General features: G+C 38.8%; 4 protein-coding genes across 5 annotated transcripts; all 4 read right to left on the bottom strand.

Annotated features, from left to right (window-relative positions):
- Positions 1-46: 46 nt before the first annotated feature.
- LOC113772186 (tabersonine 16-hydroxylase 2-like) lies at positions 47-1,895 on the bottom strand. The gene is made up of 2 exons (XM_027316761.1): positions 994-1,895; positions 47-756 (listed from the first exon to the last, which is right to left on the bottom strand). The coding sequence occupies exons 1-2, from the start codon at positions 1,882-1,884 to the stop codon at positions 133-135; spliced, it is 1,515 nt and encodes a 504-aa protein (XP_027172562.1). The 5' UTR covers positions 1,885-1,895; the 3' UTR covers positions 47-132.
- A 3,806-nt stretch (positions 1,896-5,701) lies between these two features.
- LOC113771970 (cytochrome P450 71D10-like) lies at positions 5,702-8,406 on the bottom strand. The gene is made up of 2 exons (XM_027316512.1): positions 7,522-8,406; positions 5,702-6,328 (listed from the first exon to the last, which is right to left on the bottom strand). The coding sequence occupies exons 1-2, from the start codon at positions 8,404-8,406 to the stop codon at positions 5,702-5,704; spliced, it is 1,512 nt and encodes a 503-aa protein (XP_027172313.1).
- Positions 8,407-9,342: 936 nt separating this feature from the next.
- On the bottom strand, positions 9,343-10,957 carry LOC113770163 (serine acetyltransferase 1, chloroplastic-like). The gene has a single exon (XM_027314550.1). The coding sequence runs from the start codon at positions 10,874-10,876 to the stop codon at positions 9,668-9,670; it is 1,209 nt and encodes a 402-aa protein (XP_027170351.1). The 5' UTR covers positions 10,877-10,957; the 3' UTR covers positions 9,343-9,667.
- A 5,861-nt stretch (positions 10,958-16,818) lies between these two features.
- LOC113770713 (30S ribosomal protein S10, chloroplastic) lies at positions 16,819-19,500 on the bottom strand. Of its 2 annotated transcripts, XM_027315272.1 has the most exons (3): positions 19,154-19,500; positions 18,963-19,013; positions 16,819-17,329 (listed from the first exon to the last, which is right to left on the bottom strand). In XM_027315272.1, exons 1-3 carry the CDS (start codon positions 19,361-19,363, stop codon positions 17,018-17,020), a joined length of 573 nt encoding a protein of 190 aa, XP_027171073.1. In that variant the 5' UTR covers positions 19,364-19,500; the 3' UTR covers positions 16,819-17,017. The 2 variants fall into 2 exon arrangements, with proteins under 2 accessions (XP_027171073.1, XP_027171074.1); XM_027315273.1 differs by lacking the exon at positions 18,963-19,013.
- Positions 19,501-23,181: the final 3,681 nt, after the last annotated feature.

Consider the following 23,181-nt stretch of genomic DNA (forward strand, 5'->3'; position numbering starts at 1 on the left):
TTTTATCTCACATACATTACATCACAAAAAGTGCTACAGTAATTATTCCAAATAATATTTCAAATAATACACTATCCAAGCGTATATGCCAAACTGCAAAGCTCCGTTACTGCCCCAAAACCACATTTAGAATTATTCCAGAAAGGAACAGCTACTGGGAATTGGAATCAAATACAGGTCATTTTTCCTCCTCACTGTCAAAGCAAAGCCCTCACTCATGTCCAGTTGCTCTGGCTTCTGTTCATTTGGGAGTTTCCAGTCAAAATGATACAGTAGCTGTGCAAGTTGTAGTTCAATACTAGCTAAAGCAAATGATATGCCTGGACATATCCTTCTTCCAGCTCCAAAAGGCATGTACTTGAAATCATTCCCATGATAATCACTTGGACAATCAAGGAATCTCTCCGGCTTGAATTTCTCAGCTTCAGTCCAGTATTTGGAATCCCTGCCAAGAGCCCAGGCGTTGATAATAACTCTTGTATTTACAGGTATGACATAACCATTAACTTCACATTGTTCACTGTTTTCCCTTGGAAGCAACAGTGGTGCTGAGGGATGTAGCCTCAGGGTTTCTTTTACCACTGCTTGCAAGTATTCTAGTTCATGAAGCCTTGATTCATCAACATTTCTTCTTCTGTCATAAACTTCTCTTACCTCGTCTTGTGCCCTTTTCATGATGTCTGGATTTTTCAACATTTCTGACATGACCCATTCCACGGTTGTGGATGATGTCTCGCTTCCAGCACTGAAAATGTCCTGAAGATTGGTGGACAAGGCAGAGGATAGTTTTTAGATTAATCTCACTGCATTTTCGAGCTGGATAAGAAGAGCAAAGCTCAGTTGAATTCCATTAGTGTAATATGCAACACCAGAAAGTGGTAAAGTAGAATCATCTATCCTTGCTTTCAAGATGAAAAGCTCTCTTTGAACTACAGTAAAGCAATTTAAAGAATGAAAATGATTGCCAATTTGATAGGTAAATGTTTCACTCACCATGACGACTGATTTGATGCTGCTATTGGTTAGTGAGGTTCCAAATTCACCAGATTTTTGGATGTTAAGAAGAACATCCACTAGATCCTCTTCTGCTTTTTCATCTGTACCTCTTGTCTTTAAGCTTTTCTCTTTATGGTCGTTGACAATGTTTTCAAGTATTGCATCGATGTTCTTGTGTAACCTCCTGAGCTTGGGATTCAATTGACTAATGACTTGAATGATTTCAACCGAAGGATACATGTCAGCTATGGTGAAGCCTGCAGCGATTATTATAGCTTCCTTTACGAGAGAGATGAAGTCTTCTTGGTATTTGCTCTTCTTGCCAAAGGCAGCCCGTGCGGTAATCCCATATGTTAAAGATAAAATCTTGCTGCTAAGATTGATTGTTGAACCCCTGTTGGAGGAAATTGATTCAATTAGATTCATTACCTCCTCTTCTCTAATGGATCGGAAAGTCTGAACGCGCTGGGGACTTAAAAGTTCCATCTTGCAGATTCTACGCAGCTGTCTCCAGTAATTACCAAATGGAGAAAAGGCAATGTCAGTACAATCATAATTGAGTATCCTGCCCGATAGAAGCCGAGGCCTATTGGCAAAAATGATATCATGTGTTTTCATGAACTCTTCGGCAACTTCTGGTGAAGACACGATGAGAGTGGAAACCTGACCAAGCTTAAGGTGCATCAGCGGTCCATATTGGTTGGCCAAGTCTCTCAGGATATGATGCATTTGTGAGCCACCAAGATGGTGCAAGTTTCCTATAATCGGCAGTGGCTTTGGCCCTGGAGGCAATTTCAGAGCAGACTCCTTGCCTTTGTACGGATTGAGAAGCTTTACTAGCATGAACGAAAAGAGGAGGAATATGCAGACGGTGGTGAGGAACTCCATGAGGACCGGGGAGAAAGTTGATCTGTTGTATTTTGCAGGAAATCAAATGGCCCAAGAGAGTGAGCAGATCATGGTTGCCAATATTGACTTTGTAGATTTCGCTTTCAAAGGGCAAAATTCGACGCCAGATGATTAAGGTTGATTCCAATGAAGGCAAAACAGTCGTTTTACCGTTTTACTAAATTCTCACAGGGCAGCAAAACCTCAATGGATATTGTTGAGATATGCCAACTTTTCCTACAGATTTTATCAGATTGGGTTTGATATCAAAATAATTTAGTTATTAGAAAATAAGGATATTTGTTAACTAAAAATCATGTTGGTTTGTTAACAAATATATTAGCTAAGATTTGCTAGTAGTAGAAGATTATATTTTGTTGAGATTTTTAGGATAATTGTTAGTTGGATATTTTGCTAGTTTGATTCATGTAATCGCTATAAATAATGAGTTGATGAATGTAGAACATAAACTCATTTTTTATTTTCAATACAAGTCTCTTATAAGTTTTTTTTTTTGCAACACTAAGGTGTTGTTTCTTAGTTTATACCCAAAAAAATAACAAAGTGGTATCAAGAGCTTAAATCTTAAATGCCTGTTTCTTTGAGAGTGAGTGAATCTGGTGAGAATTCCTTTTTCACACTTAAGCCCTCAACATCAAAATGCCAGGAAACAATTTCTTGTCAAATCCTTCAAGTTTCATTGGTGAGAATTACCAAATCTGGGCTGTCAAAATGAAGTCCTATTGGATGCTAATGATCTTTGGGATGTGATAGATACAGATCCTGTTCCTGAATTGCCAGAAGATCCAACTATTGCAGAGATGAGAGTCCATAGAGATGCAGTCAAAAGGAGATCAAAAGCCATGACTTGCATTCATTCAGCAGTTTCCAATGCAGTATTCACAAAAATTATGACTTGTGAAATTGCAAAAGAAGCTTGGGATGCTCTCAAAGTGGCTTTTTAAGGCAATGACAGAACAAGACAGATGCAAGTTTTGAACCTTATGAGAGAATTTGAACTCCTTAGGATGAAAAACAAAGAAAACATTAAAGACTATTCTGACAGACTCTTAAATGTTGTGAACAAAATCAGATTGATTGGAGAACAACTTCCAGATAGCAGAGTTGTGGAGAAAGTCTTGGTGAGTTTACCAGAAAGGTTTGAAGCCAAGATTTCCTCTCTTGAAGATTCAAGAGATTTCTCTCGGATGACCTTGCCAGAATTGATCAATGCTCTAGAGGCACAAGAACAAAGACGAGCCATAAGAACTGAAGAAGTCATTGAAGGTGCTTTTCAAGCAATAAACAAGGATCAAATTCGACAAGGTGAAAGAAATGGTCAAGAAAAAAAAGCAAAGATGAGAAGAAAAATGACAGAAATCCTCCGTGTCCACACTGTAAGAAAATCTCACATCTTTCAATATATTGTTGGTTTAGACCTGACATTCAATGTAGGTTTTGTAAGCAAATGGGACATATGGAGAGAGTTTACAAAAATAAAGGAAAAAGAGAATATCACGCTTAGATGGTTGATGAACAAGATGAGAAGCAACTTTTCATGGTCACGTGTTTTGTAAGCAATAATTTCAATACTGAAACTTGGCTAATAGACAGTGGTTGCACTCATCACATGGCAAATGATGAATCTATATTTAGAAAACTTGATAAATCGCAAATCTCCAAAGTCAGAATTGGAAATGGAGATTATATTGAGGTGAAAGGCAAAGGTAGTGTTGCTATTGATTATGGTTCAGGTACCAAAATTATTTCTAATGTTTTGTATGTACCTGAAATTAATCAAAATCTATTAAGTGTTAGACAGTTATTGGAGAAGAATTATTCTGTCATCTTCAAAAATAGGACTTGTGTTATACATGATCCAGTTGGGAATGAACTTTTCTCAGTGAAAATGAAAGACAAAAATTTTGCTTTGAATTTGTCAGAAATTGACAATTCTAAGGTGCAGTATAGTGAACCAAAAAATTCAGATGTTGCTAAAATTCAGGAGGAGATCACTGATGAAGCAATTGAAGGAGGTTACATTGTGAAAATTCATGAAATACTACCCAAGGATGATGGTGGTGACATAGCTGATAAAAGGCCATACAAAAATTTGAAGGATTGTTTTATATCTCTCATAGTAATCATTTTTTGTATTGTGAATTTCTTCTTCAGGTTCATCTATTACATATGGGAGTTCCACTTTCAAGTTGCAAAGAAGTCATTTGAATACATCGAAAAATTTGGTATTGATTTTGAAGTTTGGCTCAAGAAACATTGCAAGACTGATGGCCAGATTGCAGACATTTTTATGAAAGTCTTGTCCAAAACAAGGTTCAAAGATTTGAGAAGGCAATTGAAAATTTGCAGCAAAAGTGGCAAGGAGGAGTGTTGAGATATGCCAACTTTTCCTATAGATTTTATCAGATTGGATTTGATATCAAAATAATTTAGTTATTAGAAAATAAGGATATTTGTTAACCAAAGATCATGTTGGTTTGTTAACAAATATATTAGTTAAGATTTGCTAGTAGTAGAAGATTATATTTTGTTGAGATTTCTAGAATAATTGTTAGTTGGATATTTTGCTAGTTTGTTTCATGTAATCACTATAAATAGTGAGTTGATGAATGTAGAACATAAGCTCATTTTCTACCTTCAATACAAGTCTCTTATAAGTTTTTTTTTTTGCAACACTAAAGTATTGTTTCTTAGTTTATGCCCTAAAAAATCAACAGATATCCAATCCATTTACCAGCTTATACTTTTTCAAGAGGGCTTGGGACACTTGTCCATCTGTTTGATGTGCATTTGTGGGATTGGCTGTATTGAATGTGGGGACTGACAATCTTATCTACTTGTGATTGATCTTGTGGCTTATGCAGAGCCATATAATTTCTATCCTGAAGCAGATGATGAAAAACTGTAATTCATGGGCGAGAAAAAACCTCTATCCAATTCAAAATGGCAAAACCTGGATAGCAGTAATTTTTTTTTTCCATCCCAGTATACAAAGTTTGCTGAACTTTGTTAAGTAGGATAATAAACTGCATATAACTTCAATCGACTTGTAAATTGTAATAGGTCTGTAAGTCCGAATCTTCAAAGATGGATAACGGATTTGAATCATAAAAGTGTATCAATGGCAGAGTCTCATGAGATTGATCTGTTGAAATTAAACAATCTTGGCCTGGTAAATGGACCAAGTTCTTATTGTTAGAATATTTATGTGGCCTACATGACCACATATAATATTATTAAGATAACTCCCATTAATTAGAAGGATAAATAACCATATGAATAAATATGAATAACCAATTACAGAACTCTAATGAGAATAGATGACTGGAGGAAGTAGGGAGTTCCATATTCATTGTATGTGGACATATTATATGATATTTATTATGGTACTTTATCTGATAATTACAGTAATTTTAAACTATATCTTATCATTATGATTAACAAATAAAGTACGATAAGAATATTAGAATTTATCATTATCCCATGATGGGAGGGATTGTGACTCTATAAATGTTCTAGGGCTCCTGGTCCCTCTCACCACTCTGACATACGTTATTTTTACCCATCACTAAAATAACATAATAGGAGAGTAGGTGAGGGAAGACCAGGTAGGGAAGGTACCTTGTAATTAGAAGTCACATGGTTCTTCCACAAGGGTGTCGGACCTAGAAGCCGTATTAAATGATGGGTACTTGACATCGGTTAATTGTGGAGTCGCGACGATCATAAGGTATGTCTCAAATTACTATTTATGATTTACAAGTCTAAACTACGATCCTACTTTTATGTCTTACACTTATGCCAATAAAGAACCAGTTTTGTAGGGAACTGCAACCAACTGCAGATCATTTTTTCGCCTGACAGTCAAACCAAAGGCCTCGGCCATGTCTAGCTGCTCATTCTTCAGTTTTCCTGGAAGTTTCCAGTCAAAATGATAGAGCAATTGTGCAAGTAGCAGCTCCATTGATGTTAGACCAAGTGCTATGCCTGGACATATCCTTCTTCCAGCGCCAAATGGGATATATTTGAGATCTTTCCCCTGGTAATCGATTGTAGAATAGAGAAACCTCTCAGGCTTGAATTTCTCAGCATCAGTCCAGTGCCTGGGATCCCTGCTAATTGCCCAAGCATTGATGATAACTCTGGTTTTTGCAGGTATTTCAAATCCATTAATGTTGCATTGCTCGCTACTTTCCCTTGGGAGTAACAGTGGAACAGGGGGATGTAGTCTAAAAGTTTCTTTGATCACTGCTTGCAGGTACTTTAATTCATGAAGTCCTGACTCCTGGACATTTCCGCTTCCATCAAAAGCTTTTCTCACTTCTTCTTGTGCCTTTGTCATCACCCCTGGATTTTTTAACATTTCCGACATAGCCCACTCCACTACTGCAGATGACGTCTCACTCCTAGCACTGAAAATGTCCTGAAACAAGCATGGTTCAAAGTCATGGTCGCAGTCACGGTCGCGGCTCGGAACGTTCCACATCGGTTTCGGCATATCGGTCACGGTTTTGGTGAGACGTAAAATTTAAAATATTTAATATTCTAAAAATTATTAATAATATAAAAAAGTATGCTAAACAAAAATAATAAAAAATAGCAAAAGAAATGGCCAAGTCAATCCGTCACGGTGTAACTCAGCCGATTTCTCGTCTTGACTCGGGATAACTCGGAGTGACTCGGCCGAGTCAATCCGTCGCGGTGACGTCTCGGCCGATTTCTCAGCGAGTCAAGTATTTTGGTATCGTTTCGTCACGATATCGTATCGATAGGGACCGAGACGGTGACGACTCGACCGAGTCGTCTCGGTCTCGGCCGAGACTTCGAACCATGGAAACAAGGCAATCAACTCTTAGTGCAATTCATAAAGGACGTAAGATTAGGGTTTTGGCAACAGCAATTATGCTTTGAAAGCTAAAATGCAAGATTCAGATGAACCAAAAGGGGCATTTATTTGTAATGCCAGCTTTTGAGCTTGGTCTTTAATCCTTCTTCCAAAACTCAAATGCCTTGCAATTCTATTATTTTTATAACACTTCTAGATGATATTAGTTATATTTCCCCTACTAAAAGGCTTATTTTTTTAACCACATGACGACTAACCTGAATCACACTTTTCTTTTCATCTGAATTATACATGAAAATGGCAAGCATGTTCTTCTCAGCATGGTTCGAAAACTCGGCCGAGACCGAGACGACTCGGCTGAGTCGTCACCGTCTCGGTCTAGTCCGAGACGAGATCGCGATGAAACGATACCGAGATACGTGACTCGCCGAGACATCACCGTAAAGGGTTGAAACGGCCGAGTCTCACCGAATCACTCCGAATCATCCCGAGTCAACTCGAATTTTTATTATTTTTACTAATTTTTTAATTATTTTTGTTTATCATATTTTTTACAATTTTTAAAATATTAAATATTTCAAAAATTCGCGTCTCGCCAAGACCGCGACCGATATGCCGAGACCGATGTGGAACGGTCCAGGCCGCGACCACAACCGCGACCGCGACTTTGAACCATGCTTCTCAGCAAGCTGGTAGCTAGCGCAGTAAACAAATTGCAAAAATTCATTACTTTCTTTCTGAATGAAAATTGATAAATATCACTCACTCACCAGTATGACTGCTTTTATATTGTTCTTGGTCAAGGGGATCCCAGAATCACCGGATTTTTGGGCGTTTATAAGGACATCAACCAGATCTTCCTTTGTTGCTCCATCCGTAGGAACTATTTGTCGACTTTTCTGCGCATGGTCATCAACTATGTTTTCAAGGATTTTGTCAAGAGCCCTGTGCATTTTATTCAACTTAGGACTCATTTCACTTGTCACTTGAATGATTTTGACTGAAGGATACTCATCCGCTGCATTAAAACCTGAATTCATCTTTAAAGCTACCTCCATGAGTGAGATGAATTCTTCTTGGTACTTGCTCTTCTTGCCGAAAGCAACTCTTGCAACAAGGCCATACGTAAACGAGAAGATTTTTCTGCTAATATTAACTGTTGATCCCTGATTTGAGGAAATATCTCTGATGAAATTGAGGACCTCCTCTTCTCTAATTGGCCGAAAACTCAGGACACATTTCGTGCTTAAGAGCTCCATGACACAGATTTTGCGCAGCTGTCTCCAGTATTCCCCAAATGGAGCAAATGCAATGTTAGTGCAATCGTAATTGAAAATCCTCACGCTTATCAGTTGAGGCCTGTTGGCAAATTGGAGATCATGTGTTTTCATGAACTCTTCAGCAGCCTCTGGAGAAGTTACCACCAGTGTGGATACTTCACCTAGCTTTAGGTGCATCAGTGGCCCATACCTGATGGCCAAATCTCTTAGGGTTCGATGTGCTAGAGAGCCAAAGAGCTGATGCAAGTTTCCAATAATTGGAAGTGGTTTTGGGCCTGGAGGCATCTTCAGATCTGATTTCATTACCGATCTTTTCAGAAGCTTGATTAGCATGAAGAGAAAGATAAAGAAGGCAATGACGGTGATGAACTCCATGAGGGTTGAAACTTGAAACGACAAAGTGCTAACAATGGTTTGAATCAAAAACTAGAAATGGTTTTTTGAATGCTTCACATCCAATTAACCGGAAGAAAAGATTGAAAGATTGCAACTACTTTTTTTTTTCAAGTGACTGGAGGAAGTAATATCTTATAGTCATATACGGTTTATCTGGGAACGAAGACAAAATTGTCTGTAGTTTATGAGGCAGCTTACGTAGGAGATGATCCGCGTACCTAATTGTTTATTTTGATTTTTCTGATATGATTTGGTTTTAAGCCATTAATCTGAGTGACCCGCTATAAATTACTTGTCTATGGATTCAACTTTTCTGTGCTTAGCTGCTGCACTGAAAAACGGATCCAAGGCACTAAAATCTTTTGACCACAAGCATAAATATCAATTCATGAGTGCAACTGGTGCTTATATGAGAGCTTTAGGTAATTAGCTAATGAAATATTCATCAACTTTAAGACGTTAAGGTTAATTCCAGATAATCTTATTTCCTTGCAAGCAATTATTCAACCCGCAGATGAAAAACATGAAACATCAGTTTGCTGAGTCTACTACAAGAGGAGGAGCAAGAAAAAGATGATCTTTGCTTCTTACTGTGATCCCTGAGGCTTCTGTCATGTCCAACTCTTCCTGTCCATTTCTCTGTGTAAACTCCAATCGAAATGATACAGTAATTTTGCAAGCGGGAGCTCCATATTTATCAGAGCAAATTGTGTATCCCTAGGCAAATTCTTCTTCCAGTACCAGAAGGGATATACACAAAATTTGTTCCAAATGCGCTCACATTTTGATGAAATCATTTTACTTGAGTTGCATTGTGCAAAATGTTTAGAATTTGAATCGCCATTCTTGTGTAGCACGAGTTACAATACAGAAAATGAAAAACATAAACAAAATACTAGTTGAGAAATGAAAGTAGAGATCAGCAAAATTGAAATACCATTTCATCCATGACAATCAGAGATATCTGATATACTGTCCGTGGCCAAACTTGCAATCTTATCAGGCCTTGGTACATGAATTGGAGAACTTAGGTTCTCTCTTAGAAATATAAGACAGAGAGGAGTTACGTTCCCTGGGACTAATCAAACAAAGACCTAGATGGGAACAATGTAAAAAACATTCTACAGTAAGGGTTGGCGCTAGAGAACCATCTTGACTTTAACTATCAAGATGACAAGTTCAATACTCAACTCCTCCTGCTTGCCAACTACAAGCACATGTATATAAATATACCCAGAATCTAGATAACATAATCAGACCACTCAGATATATGTGAGGTGTGGTCCATGGTTAAACTGGGCATCTTGTCAAGCCTAATGGGGTTCTCCTTTCCTCCAACCAACCTTGCTGGATTTCCAACAGCAGTAGTCCTAGCAGGCACCTCCTTGAGCACAACTGAACCAGCGCCAATTTTAGCCCCATCTCCAATTCTAACATTCCCCAAGACACAAGTACCAGCACCAATTAACACCCCATCACCAAGTTTTGGGTGCCTATCTCCAGATGCCTTGCCAGTGCCCCCAAGGGTCACATTGTGCAAGATTGAAACATTATTTCCAATCACCGCAGTCTCTCCAATAACAACGCCGGTAGCATGATCAAGCAATATTCCCCTACCAATATCTGCCCCAGGATGAATATCCACCGCAAAAACTTCAGATACTCTGTTCTGTATCAACAGTGCCAATATTTTCCTCCCATTAGACCACAAACTATGAGCCACCCTATGAGCCTGGCAGGCTAAAAATCCTTTGAAATTCAAGAAACAGTGCACATAACTGATACAAGCAGGGTCTCTTTCCTTAACTGCTCTCAAATCATCCTTGACAGCTCTAATAATTTCCTTATCCTCAGCTATAACACCTAAGAAAAGATCAAACAACGTACCACTAGGAAGAGTCCCAGAATTGCTCAATTTAACAGAAAGATGATTAGCTAATGCACTTTCCAAGGAATCATGTGCCAATATAGAATTAACATAGAAATTTGACAAGATAGGTTCCTGCAAAATATCTGATCTTGCCTCATTTTTCATCCTCACCCATAAATCATCCTGATTTTGAACAGGGTCAAAGCTGCCCAAATCTTCGGGGATGCGTATGCTTTTTGAATGATTCTCAGAATTGGGCACACAAGAAACAAGGTCAGAAAAATTAGGTCTGCAGTATTTTATGTAATTGCAGACACGATCATCAATTTGGGACCCGTTTGGATCGCAAGAAAGTGAGCTGGTCCTAGAATTCTCTGCTCTTGAAGTGTGAATACAGGCTGCCATGGCTAAAGGTTGAATCTTAGGAGTTTTGGGAGGGTTAAAAAAGATGGCTTTGAGAATGTTTGTTGGTGATCTGAGAAAATCTGTGGACATAGGCACAAGGAGACGGGGGGATGACAAGTGAGATTTATATAGAGGCGAAGGAATTGTGGATAGAGCAATAACCAGAAATTTCATAGAAAAATAAAAAAAATTTAATTGCTACTAGTACTAATTATTTTCCTCGGAGAAGAAGAGAAGAGAAAGAATAAAACGAATTTCTTGTGCGAATCTTCCGGTTATATAATGATGGATGCTCCTACGGCATACGCTGGTACTGTATTTATTTATTGTTCATAGAAGATGGTCCAATCCAAATACAGCCATAAACGTATCCAACAAATTTCTTTTCTATTCTCATTTTATATTTTTATGGCACCGGTCAATAGGAAAGTCGGCATGATTTTTTTTTTTTGCATTTGTATATTTTGTTCTTGTTGTCTATTTTTATGGAACCAATCAATTGAAGGTCCACATCATTTATCTCACCTTAGAAAGTTGCAATAGCATATCTATTGTCCGAGGATAGTGGCATTAATTAGTTTCTTTTTTAAGGTAGATTTTTTTAGTTAGAAAATCCAAATGGCATTCTTCTTCGAGTTGACAAATGGAGAAACAGTTAACGTTTGAAATCTAAAGTATCAAATGCACTTGGTGGTTCCCGTGTGAATGGTCCAGCGGCAACGCCTCTCACCAGTGACCCTTGAGGTCACAGGTTCGAGTCTCCGCTACGTTGGATTCCTCCGCGCACTTAACGTGTTCGGGTCGGGTTGGGGCGTCGGGCCCGGGCCGCAGGGGATTAGTCGGGCCCCATAAGAATTGACCCGAACACCCCTGTGTCGACAAAAAAAAAAAAAAAAAAAAAAATGCACTTGGTGACATATACTATCACTTGGGGTTTTTCACACTTGTCTTTATTTAGCCAAATGGTTGTGTTTGAATTGCAATTTTCTGAAGTTTTTGTAGAAAGTGTAATGTCGCAATTTGATACATATGAAATAAAAAAGTGATTGAAAAATGTATTTACGAAAAACGTAGAAATTCTTTTGATAAAAAATCCTTTTCCAAATAAGGCGACATTAGAAATTTTTTTTGATAAAAAATCCATTTCCAAACAAGGCGTCATTCAATCTCACATCGATTGCAATCAACAAGGTAATTTGTATAAGCTCCTTAAAGCCAAATACTTCAAAGGCACCTCAATCTGGAAGATGAAAGGGAAACATACTGATTCATGGTGTTGGAAAAGCATTTTGAGTGCAAGGTTACTGATGGAAGAGGGGGTGAGGAAGAGAGTGGGAGATGGGAAGACTATAGACATCTGGAAGGATAGATGGATCCCTGGGGTGGCAGGAGGGAAGGTGAGCACACAACAGGATTCAAGTCTGGGATTGAGTAGAGTTAGTTAGCTGATTAAAAATGGGAGTTGGAATGAGGAGTTGCTGGGAAAGGTGTTTGTTAAGAAGGATAGGGAGAGGATTCTGCAGATTCCTTTGAGCCTACAGGATACCAAGGATAGACTCTTCTGGGCACATTCTGCTTCTGGGGAGTACACTGTCAAGTCTGGTTATAGGTCTGCTCAGGAGAGGAAGATAGGGAGGAGGGTGAGAAATAGTCATGAAGAATCTGGATGTAGGAATGAGGTAAATGCAAGGGGATGGAAAGTCTTATGGCAACTTAATATGAAGCATAAACTGAAACATTTTATCTGGAAATGCATGAAGGGTATTCTGCCAGTCAATGAAAACATCAAGGCTGGGAGCATGCAAGGCAATCCACTATGTAAATGCTGTGAGGTCTGTTCAGAGTCGACTGAACATATGTTGTTTCTATGTAATCATGCAGAGGCTATTTGGAAAATGGCTCCAATTCAGTGGGATGGTTTGGAAAGTTTGAGAGGGAAGTTTTGGTTGTGGTGGTCTGAGTTGGTGGAGGCAACAGTTAGGGAGAAGGGGGAGGAGCACATTACTTTCACAGTCAACCTGCTATGGCAAATATGGAAGGATAGGAATGAGATAAACTTCAATGGAAAGGGTAGGGCTCCAGGAGTGGTGGTACATAAGGCATTAACAGAATGGTTAGAGTACCAGGAGATCCAAGGTGAGGGAATGGAGGAAGAGAGGGAGTTAAGGCAAAGGGTAAGGAAGCAAGAAAGATGGGCTGCTCCTGATAAAGGGTGGATCAAGTTGAATACTAATGCTGCCTTGAATCAGCAGACAAATAAAGCTGGCTGGGGTATTGTTGCTAGAGATTGGAAGGGGAAGCTGGTTGCTACATTGGCTTGTCCTTCCTTTACATATTCAGCACCAATACTCGAGGAGGCATTGGCAATCAGAACTGCAATGGTTAAACTGCTTTGGAAGGCTGGGAAAGGATCATTATAGAATCAGATTGTAAGGCTGTAATAGATAGAATACAGAAGGATACGGATGATGTGGTTATATCCACAGTCTTGCAGGATATTAAGCTGCTAAAACATAACTTTGAGGAATGTTGTTTCTCCTTTGTTTGAAGGGAGTTCAACTTTGTTAGCCATAAGTTAGCAAAATTTGCTCTAAATTTAGGGTTTGTTATTGATTGGAAAGCTTGTTTTCCAGTTTGGTTGCTTGATAGTGCTCAAGCAGACATTGAGGAGTAGTTGCTCCAGAATGTGTAACTTGGTTTTGATGAATGAAATGTTGCCGTTTTGACAAAAAAAAAAACCAGGTAATTTGTACAGTAATTTGTAATTTGCTATTGGGAGGGCAATAAGCAATTTGGTGGGCAATAGCCAAAAGTTTATCTAGTTGGTATCCTAAGACACAATATAAATCCAAAAAAAATAGAAAGTAAAATAGTTATTAAAGTTTTAAAATAATTATATAACCCACAAAATTTTACATATATGGCATTACAGAAAGTAGTATAGTATTCTAAATAATCTCATATCCAAACACCGCTAATGAGGACTATATATTTCAAATAATCTCATGCCCAAATACCATTAATGATTTCATGAAAGAAAAAATGTGCAAATAATTCACTATCCAAACAAAATATATGGGACAAGTTTTTGAAAAAAAAAATGTCGTAGCATTTTTTAATGTGATGTATGTGAGATAAAAAGATGTTTGAAAAATGTATTAATGATATAAACAAATAAAATGTGCAAATAACTCACTATCCAGACAAATTGTTCTTTTGCAATATTAAAATGTATTATAAAAATTTGAAATATGTAAGGTAGAAAGATAAATTAAAAAAAAAATGTGTTCACAAAAAGTTTAAAAAATTTTGGAAAAAAAAAAAAGGTAATCCAAACAGGACTCCAAATGGACGAACCATACGCAATTGCTATAGACCAATGATGATGAAACGCGGAAATGTTAAAAGCGGCAGCGGGAGCGTTTAAAGACAATAATGATGTAATTGCTTCCGTAATCGAACCTAATAATTGGACTCAAATCAATGCACCCACCTTCCCGGGCGGATGCAAAAACGGTATTCACTGTGGCCGCCGCGCCGCCGCCGCCGCGTCACACATATCGTATTCTTCTTGAACACAAACCCCCATAAGGTTTGTCACAACACAAGCGTGGCAGGTGAATTATGTAATCCCTTACGTCTGGGGAGCGTCCACCTGAAGCTTCCGCATACAATTCCTATCGTTTGACAATTGAGGTTACTTGCATTCTTCAATTTCATATCATTTTATGTACATTTAGGAGCAGTATATAACATCACTGATCACCCCATAAACTAATGCATATTAGTTGTGGTTATTTCATCCAAAAGGGTCCATCTAAATGTCAATGATTGGCCAAAAATGAAAATGCAAAAAATTTACAGTTTCTCCATCATGCATTATGATTAAATACTACGCGCAAACCACATTTAAGACTTCCATTAATGATTTGCATTTTGATACTTCCCTGTCCCATTTTAATAGTCCTAGTTTTTTTTTTCACACAGTTTAAGGAAAAGTAATTAATTTTATTAGAAAAACAAATTTAGATTGCTATTTTTCTAAAATACCCTTACATTAAATAGAGTACAATTTTATATTAATTATTCATGGAAACTTGAATTGATAGTTTATGGAAATTTGAATTGATGGTCAAAAAATAATCAATCCTCATTTTACGTTAAGTTGGGTATGTTATATTCAATAATAATTTATATTAAATAAGGTAATTTATACTAATAACAACCTACATTGAATAAAGATATTTTAGAGAAATTAAAAGATAACTACATTTTTCAATTGAAAAGTGAACTACAGTTTGAGACAGATAAAAAAGGAAAATAGGACTATCCAAATGACACACCCTTATTAATTATTCGTCCAAATTGGGATGGTATTGGCAATTGGCATTTATTTATTGGGTAATAATGGAGCCTCATTCATAGAAATAAGAGTCACAAAAGCAATAGATTCCCTAGCAACAAAACGAGGCATGCACACTTCCTAGGAATTGCCATTCATGACTCATGAGCAGTCCCCTTCGCTTACTTTATGGTCGTAAAATTCAGTGATGGGGATGTTATATTATCAACTTTGAAGATGAAAGAAGTGGATAGAACTTTTGGGTCTCCTACCCTGCAATCTTCTTCGTCACTCCCTGAAGGGCCCTCCGGTCGAATGTCGATTCTTTTGTGGTTTGAACTTTGAATTGGCTTTTCATCAGCCAGAGCAGCTACATTCATTTCATTCTACCTCCAGCATATCAGTAAGAGCCGCCTATACTAGGCAGTTTTGGCTGTATATTAGAGTCTTGGTTGTCAAGATAGCTAGTGCCTTCCACTTGCAAGAAACACAGCACTTGAGCATTTGAGACTCTAAATTTGATCTGTAATGAATTAGTAGGATCCTTTAGGTTTCTAAGCGAGGAGGAATGGGTTGGATGGTACGGAAGGTGAAAATATAAGCGAGAGGTTTCGAATTTGAGAGCTCCCATCTCGCTCACACTGAACCGAAAAAAAGAAGAAGAGCATCCTTGTTTCCTGTCTTCTTCCTCAGAACCCAAGATTCAGGGACATGATTTGTTGATAACCATCATATATGCTCAGCACTGACAAACACTCTTGACTCTGGCGTCATAAAGGATCACAATAAGATAGTATAATAATATCAGCATCTGCTAACTAGGCAAACCCAATACGTGCTCTAAAGCAACATAACGCTTCATTACTTGAGAATTACACGCAAGGCTTTAAATTTGATAAACTTTGGCTGGGGATTAGTCTGCACAAGCATACACGTCAGCGGAGAACTTAAAAGATTCACAAAATTTTCCCCACTCTGGCATCCCAGCAGAGACTTGGTGTCCATTAGTTGACCATGTTGGCTGCCAAATCAACTTAGTATACCAGTTCCGCCCTGTTTGAAACCCAAATTTTTTGACAAGTTTATCTGCTACAAATTTTTTAAAAACTTTAATTACAATCATTTTAAAAAACTTCTCAAAGTTTTTAAACTATACACTTCAAAATATTCAAAAATTTACACACTTCAAAAAATTTTTAAAAAACTTCTACACGAAACTACAATAAAATTTTAGACAAACATTCAAAAAATTCACTTGCCAAATGGGGCCACTGTCTTTCCTTGCACCCATCTTGGTTAAGGCCCAAGGTCCCAGTAATACATGCAATTGGAAGAGACAGCAGTCAACGACAGGATACAATGGAAAAAAAAAAAAACTTGATATGGCATCAAGGGCTAGGCGAAATTAGCAAAGAATTCGCGAGTCCACGAACCATAACAAATTATCCTAGTCGATCCTGGCTTACTACACAAGTAACAAAAGTCATTGTATTATCATGGTACCAAGTTTTCTGTTATTGCTTAGAAAAACAAGGGTACTGTGTTTCAGCAGTTACCACAAATCTTGGAAGATCATTAGGAGAAATTTACTCGGGAAATGAAAGCCAAATGGCTGGTTGACAGCATGGGAAAGATGATCAAAACCTGACAGCACGTGTGAAAAAGCTGAGCCCAACTAGAATATCTCCAATTGTAGAAATTGAGCAAAGAGCCACACTGCTAACGAGGGTGCAAATTTTCAGTAGACGCTATCCCAAGCCAAAAGCGTATGATGTCATAAAAAAGATACATGAATTCACAGCAACAGCAAAGCATAATATAAACATCGCAAAATGTAAGATAGCAATAAGATCCTGTTATGATATCCATAAGAGTTAATGCCAATTACATCATCCTCTTCAATGCTAGGCTAATGGCCATTCTACAAAGCACAGATATTCAAAAGTAACCATAAAAATGAAAAGATTGCTATATCATAGCTTGACCTCCACATCAACCCCAGCAGGAAGGTCGAGCTGCATCAGTGAGTCAATTGTTTGGGCAGTGGGGTAAAGTATGTCAATAAGACGTTGATGAGTTCTGATTTCAAAGTGAAACCTGGCGTCTTTGTGGACATGGGGAGATTTCAGAACACAATACACCCGCTTCTTGGTTGGTAACGGCACAGGACCCATTGTCTTTGCGTTTGTATTCTTTGCAGCATCCATTATCTGCTTGCATGAGTCTTCTATCAGGGGTACCCAATATGACCTCAATTTGATCCTAATCTTCTGCTTTGGTGCTACCTGAAAACGTGTTTTTTTGGTAAGTATAGACGTACAGTACATGTCTTTCTTAGATAATAAAATCCAGCAAGTACAACTATAAATGGCTCAAAACTTTCATCTGTAAAAAGGCTTTGCAATTTTCGACTGTTGTGCAATCGCCACAACATGACATTTAGGCCATCAGATAGCAATTAGATTAGCCTGTTTTTTGCTAGTTTCTTCTTCCTCTGTGTGATGCTGTAACTTGAATTCAGTCTGGATAGAAAGTTTCCCAAGTTCCAATAGTTATCCACAGGACCAAGAACTAGCTCTTGGAGCCATGTAAATCTTTATATATCCTCCTATATAGAATGCGATTACACGAGCATTCCACTAATTAATCAGTTGGTGATGTTGTAGCAATCCAATCACAGAAGGCCCATGGACAAGATCAATTTCATGATAGTCATGTTTCTCAGTTATGAGAAAGCTTTGGACATGAGTGAGATGTCGAGATACCTTAACTAGTTAATTATCTCCCTTGGAGAGGTATCTCAAAAGATGACCTCACATTTCCAGCTTTGTTTGTTATTGCAGCAAATCTGAATATGGAATCATCTCATGTAATAATGATGGGCAAAGCCCGATTCTGTGACAGTCAATACCAGAACTGATGCATCGTGTAGGTAATATAATCATCTTATGTCAACTGAGGGAGGAAACTAAGGAAATGATTTATGAAATTACTTGGAGATAGAAAGACAAAACCAATCAAATGGTCCGTCAAGCTGAAACTTCAAGACAAACATTGTCAGCCAACCAGCACAGTATTAGTAAGGCAAAGCTCTAAATACGAAGCACAATTAAGGAAGGAAATTGAAGACCAAAAACTCAAATGACCCATATATCAGGCACCCTTTGACTGATTCTTGATGAAGCATTTCATATAAAACTTTGTTCTTGATGTAGAGTTGTCATGACTTTGAATATAAAATCAAATTAAATTGAGAAAATAATTCCCAAGCTAGTGACGGTCAATGGAGTCTACATCCGAGGAGTTTACAAATAAAATTAAGAATCAAACCTATTAATGTTGGCTAGGAATAACAAGGTAAGTATATCTATGAAAAATCTTCAACAATTGCATATACGAGTTTGGCAAACTCTCATGTTGCCACTCGAGTATCTAGCAGCAAAATAAAGCCATTGTGATTAGTCGGTTCGTTTTTTTGGCTGCTCCCAAGAGATTACTCAAATCTGACAAAACTTGTGAAGAAGTAGCATATACTGCGAACCTCCTCAATACATTATAACAGAATAGCTGAAATTCCAAAAATCGATCTTTAGAATATCATTTTTGTTCCTTAAATTTGCCAAAAAGGATCTTTTGTTCAGGAAATGTATTGGCTCAGAGTTGCATTGAATTGCTTAATTTCGGAAGCGCAAAACGCAGCTAGAGACATTATTGATGAAAATTCAAAATACAAAAAAAAGAACACGTCATATTTACCACGTATCAGCACAATATCATGGTGATATAATTCAGATATCCAAGAAATCTATTAAACCAAAGACCATAACCACCCTTTAGAAAAAAAAAAAAAAAAAAAGGAAAGGGAAAAAAGAAAAAGAGACCCGGAAAGTTTCTAGTCAGAATTCATAATGGGCTCACCCTATCAGAGTCACCACCAGCACTCAACGTTTCAACACCAGAATCCTCACCCTGAAAACCCCACAAAAGAACACTCCTCAACCGCAAAGTTCAAAATACAATCTTGATCAATATTTAACTAAAATAGACTACAAAAAGCCAAAAAAAAAAGGGGATAAAAATAAAAAGAATTAGCAAACGAAAAATGAAACCTGAAAGCCAGTGGAGTCAGCAGTGTCCAAGACTTCAGGGGCAGCAGAGACTGTTGAAACTAAAAATCGAGAGGATTTTCCCAAAAGGGTCGGCAGTTTTGCCTCATTTGAAGGCAAAGAAAGAAGAGAAAGCTTGGGTTTTGTGGAGATTGTGGTGGAAGACGAATTGCATATTGGAAAAAGTGTGGTAGAAAGTGACGAAGATGACATAGCTATTACTTAATTTTTTGAATTCAGCTTCACTTCTTTTCTTTGTTTTCCAATTTTGGTTCAGGCGTTGTCTATGAAGTATGGGAAGCTGGGAGCAAATCGTCCCGCAGACCGAGCTTTGCAAATTTTGAGGTTTATCCTTAGAATTTTCGAATTTTTATTTATTTTCATTTCTGTTGACACCATGTGTTGTATGGGCCAATGCATATTTAGTCGGTACATTTGTTAGAGTAGAAGTGGGTGGGTCCAGTACTATTGGGTAAAATATGAACTGGGATGAGCCCATTATTTACAGATTGTACCTCGGACCCAAAGTTAGGGCGATTTTATCCACGTAAGATTCCTCTGATTTAGGCCCAAGTTTAGCCCAACCCCAACTTGTGGTACTTTTAAGTTTTACTCCTCTAGAGATGTTTCTTTCTAGTTCAATGTTTGTTTGAGAGAGATCAAGCACACCAACAAATTAATCTTTTTTTCCTTTGGGCAAATGATATATACTAAAGTCAAGTAATTCTAAAATGTGGGTTGTGGTTTTGTTGACGAATTTCTATTGGCATGAGATTTGTCAGGCCTCTAGATCCATTGTCATCCTCAGATCTTGAATTGATTCTGAATCTGGTGAAATCGTGAAATTTTGGAGTTGGAAAGGGGCGAAAGAGAAAGGGAGAGAATTGAGAGAGAGTAGGAATAGAGAGAGAAAGTATTGGGAAGAGGGAAATTCTGTTATAAACTTCTGATGCCTTTTTCCGCCAATCAAAGCAGTACAAATAGGATGAAGTAACCGACAATCAAATTTGCTAACTAATTCTGTTATGCGCTACACGACGTCGTGCTAATGAGTTGGAGGACCCTCCACGACGTCGTTCTACCTATTGCTGGTTCTACTACATTTAAGTGGAACGACATCGTTCAGTTATTGAAGCTACTACTAACATTTAAAAGGAACGACATCGTTGCGCATTGGGGCAAAATCAATTTGTCTAATTTGGGAAATCAATTGTTGTGTCCTGACATTACCTTCCCCTTTTTTAACAGTCTTGTCCTCAAGACTGGAACTGAGGAAACTGAGCGTGGATGAAGTCTTTATCTTCCCACGAAGCTTCCTCCTCACTCAGCTGACTCCATTTGATCAAGTACTGGATCACTGACTGTCCATTCCGCATGATCACCCTTCTTTTCAAGACCAGTTCAGGTTGTAGGGGGCATTGATCCTCCCTGTCAAGTTCAGGGAGTGTGATCGCCACTGATTGCAAAGGCCCTATCTTTTCCTTGAGTAGCGAGACATGGAAGACTGGGTGAATGCGTGCCCCTGCTGGTAACTTGAGACGGTAGGCAACTGCACCAACCTTGGCTTCAATCTGAAATGGTCCATAGAATCTAGCAGCTAGCTTAAGGCACTTCCTGATGGCAACTGACTGTTGCCTATAAGGTTGTAATTTCAAGAAAACCCAATCCCCCACTTCAAAGGTTCTTTCTGTGCGATTTTGATCAGCAAAGTGCTTCATGCGTTGCTGAGCTTTCGCAAGATGATCCTTGATACTACTGGAAATTCTCAGCCTTTCCTGGAGTAGTTGAGATGCAGCTGGAATAATGGTGTCAAGGTGAGGCCCCAAGGGCAAAGAGGGGGGTTTGTAGCCATATAGTGCCTCGAAAGGTGTTAACTGGAGGCTGGAATGATAGGAGGAGTTATACCACCATTCTGCCAGAGGAAGCCACCTGCTCCAGTTGTGAGGGAATTCCCCAGTCATGCATCTGAGATAAGTTTCTAGACACTGATTGAGTCTTTCGCTCTGCCCATCTGTTTGAGGATGATAAGCAGAACTATACCTCAATTCTGTGCCTACCATCCTGAATAGTTCCTGCCAGAATGCACTAGTGAAGATCCTATCCCTGTCAGTTACAATGGACTCAGGAATTCCATGTAGCTTAAAAATACTTATCCAGGAAGAGTAAAGCCACTTGTTTTGCTGTGAATGGGTGAGTCAAGGCAAGGAAGTGGCCTACTTTGGTAAACCTATCAATGACAACCATTACTGCATTATGCCCTTGAGAATCTGGGAGGCTTTCTATGAAGTCCATGGTAAGGTGCGTCCATGCTGACTGAGGCACAGGTAGAGGTTGTAGTAATCCTGGATAAGGAATATGTTCGGATTTGAACCTCTGGCAGGTGTCACAGGCTTGGATGTATTTGATGACCTCCTGTTTCATGTTGGGCCAATAGAATAGGGACTTCAACCTTTGCCAACACCCTCTCTGCCCTGAATGACCCCCAATGGCAGAGGCATGGAGAGCTTGAATCAATTTGTCTCTGAGGCCATTGGCAGATCCCACATACAGCCTACCACTGTGTTTCAGCAGACCTTGATCCCACTCATACTGTGATTTGGTAGTAGGATCTAGAAGTAATTGGGAGATTATACCCTGGCATTGAGGATCAGAAGCATAGCTTTGTTGCAGTTCCTGTATCCATAGGGGTGTGACTGCAGTAATGGCTAGACAGGACCCTTGCTGAGGTTTCTCATCTGAACATCTGCCATACAGTCGGGACAGTGCATCCGCCACCTTGTTAGTTGACCCTTTCTTGTACTGGATTTCATAATCTAATCCCAGCAACTTGGCCAACCACTTGTGCTGCAGGGTAGTGGTAAGTTTCTGATCTAGCAAATATTTGAGGGATTGATGATCTGTTTTGATGATAAAATGATAGCCTAGCAGAAAATGTCTCCATTTGGTCACAGCCATTACCAGTGCTAATAATTCCTTTTCGTAAGCTGATAACCCCGAGTTTCTAGTGGATAGAGCCTTACTGAGGAAGGCTATAGGGTGGCCCTCCTGCATCAATACTGCCCCAATTCCCCCTCCACTCGCATCAGTCTCAATAGTGAAAGTCTTTTGGAAATCTGGTAGCTTGAGCACAGGAGCTGTGCACATGATGCGTTTCAGTGCATCAAAGGCCCCCTGTGCTTCCTCATTCCACCCAAAGTTGTCCTTTCGCAATAATTCTGTTAGAGGTTTACAGATGACCCCATAGTGCTTAATGAACCTCCTGTAATAGCCAGTTAGTCCCAGAAATCCCCTTAACTCCTTTATAGACAGTGGAGTTGGCCAATTCACTATATTCTCTATCTTGGACTTGTCCATGGACACCTCATGTTCAGTAATAGTATGACCAAGGTAATCCACCTTCAGCTGGGCAAAGGAACACTTGGAGCTCTTGGCAAACAGCTGGTGCTTCCTCAGGACACTTAACACTATCTTCAGATGCTCCAGATGCAGTTCAAGTGTAGCACTGTAAACCGGGATATCATCAAAAAATACTAGTACGAACTTTCTTAAGTAAGGCTGGAATATCTGATTCATGAGAGACTGAAATGTTGCTGGGGCATTGGTCAGCCCAAATGGCATAACCAAGAATTCATAGTGTCCACTGTGAGTCTGGAAGGCAGTTTTGTGAGTGTCCCCAGGTTTAACTCTGATCTGGTGATAACCAGAAGTGAGATCCAACTTGGACTTGTATTTTGACCATGCCAACTCATTGATTAATTCATCTACATTGGGGATGGGGTACCTGTCCTTAATAGTCATTTCATTTAAGCGCCTGTAATCCACGCAAAAACGCCAGGTCCCTTCCTTTTTCTTGACCAGTAGCACTGGAGAAGCAAAAGGACTGTTGCTGTGTATAATTATTCCGTGCTGCAGCATTTCCTTCACCTGCTTTTCCATTTCACCTTTCTGAGAATGCGGATATCGATATGGCTTCAATTTGAAGGCCTGGGAACCTTGCTTTAGGGGAATCTCATGGTCTATTTCTCTAGGGG

The sequence above is a fragment of the Coffea eugenioides genome, chromosome 5 (assembly GCF_003713205.1).
Source record: "Coffea eugenioides isolate CCC68of chromosome 5, Ceug_1.0, whole genome shotgun sequence".
NCBI classification, from domain to species: domain Eukaryota; kingdom Viridiplantae; phylum Streptophyta; class Magnoliopsida; order Gentianales; family Rubiaceae; genus Coffea; species Coffea eugenioides.

What these genes read in the sequence shown, in the direction of transcription:
- LOC113772186 (XM_027316761.1), bottom strand. Translation starts at nt 1,884, where the DNA reads ATGGAGTTCCTCACCACCGTCTGCATATTCCTCCTCTTTTCGTTCATG. An exon ending in GCATCAAATCAGTCGTCATG is followed by an intron (nt 757 to 993) that starts GTGAGTGAAACA and finishes ACCAATCTTCAG; the next exon opens with GACATTTTCAGTGCTGGAAG.
- LOC113771970 (XM_027316512.1), bottom strand. Translation starts at nt 8,406, where the DNA reads ATGGAGTTCATCACCGTCATTGCCTTCTTTATCTTTCTCTTCATGCTA. An exon ending in ATATAAAAGCAGTCATACTG is followed by an intron (nt 6,329 to 7,521) that starts GTGAGTGAGTGA and finishes TGCTTGTTTCAG; the next exon opens with GACATTTTCAGTGCTAGGAG.
- LOC113770163 (XM_027314550.1), bottom strand. Translation starts at nt 10,876, where the DNA reads ATGAAATTTCTGGTTATTGCTCTATCCACAATTCCTTCGCCTCTATAT.
- LOC113770713 (XM_027315272.1), bottom strand. Translation starts at nt 19,363, where the DNA reads ATGTCATCTTCGTCACTTTCTACCACACTTTTTCCAATATGCAATTCG. An exon ending in CTGACTCCACTGGCTTTCAG is followed by an intron (nt 19,014 to 19,153) that starts GTTTCATTTTTC and finishes TGGGGTTTTCAG; the next exon opens with GGTGAGGATTCTGGTGTTGA. An exon ending in CTGGTGGTGACTCTGATAGG is followed by an intron (nt 17,330 to 18,962) that starts GTGAGCCCATTA and finishes ACACGTTTTCAG; the next exon opens with GTAGCACCAAAGCAGAAGAT.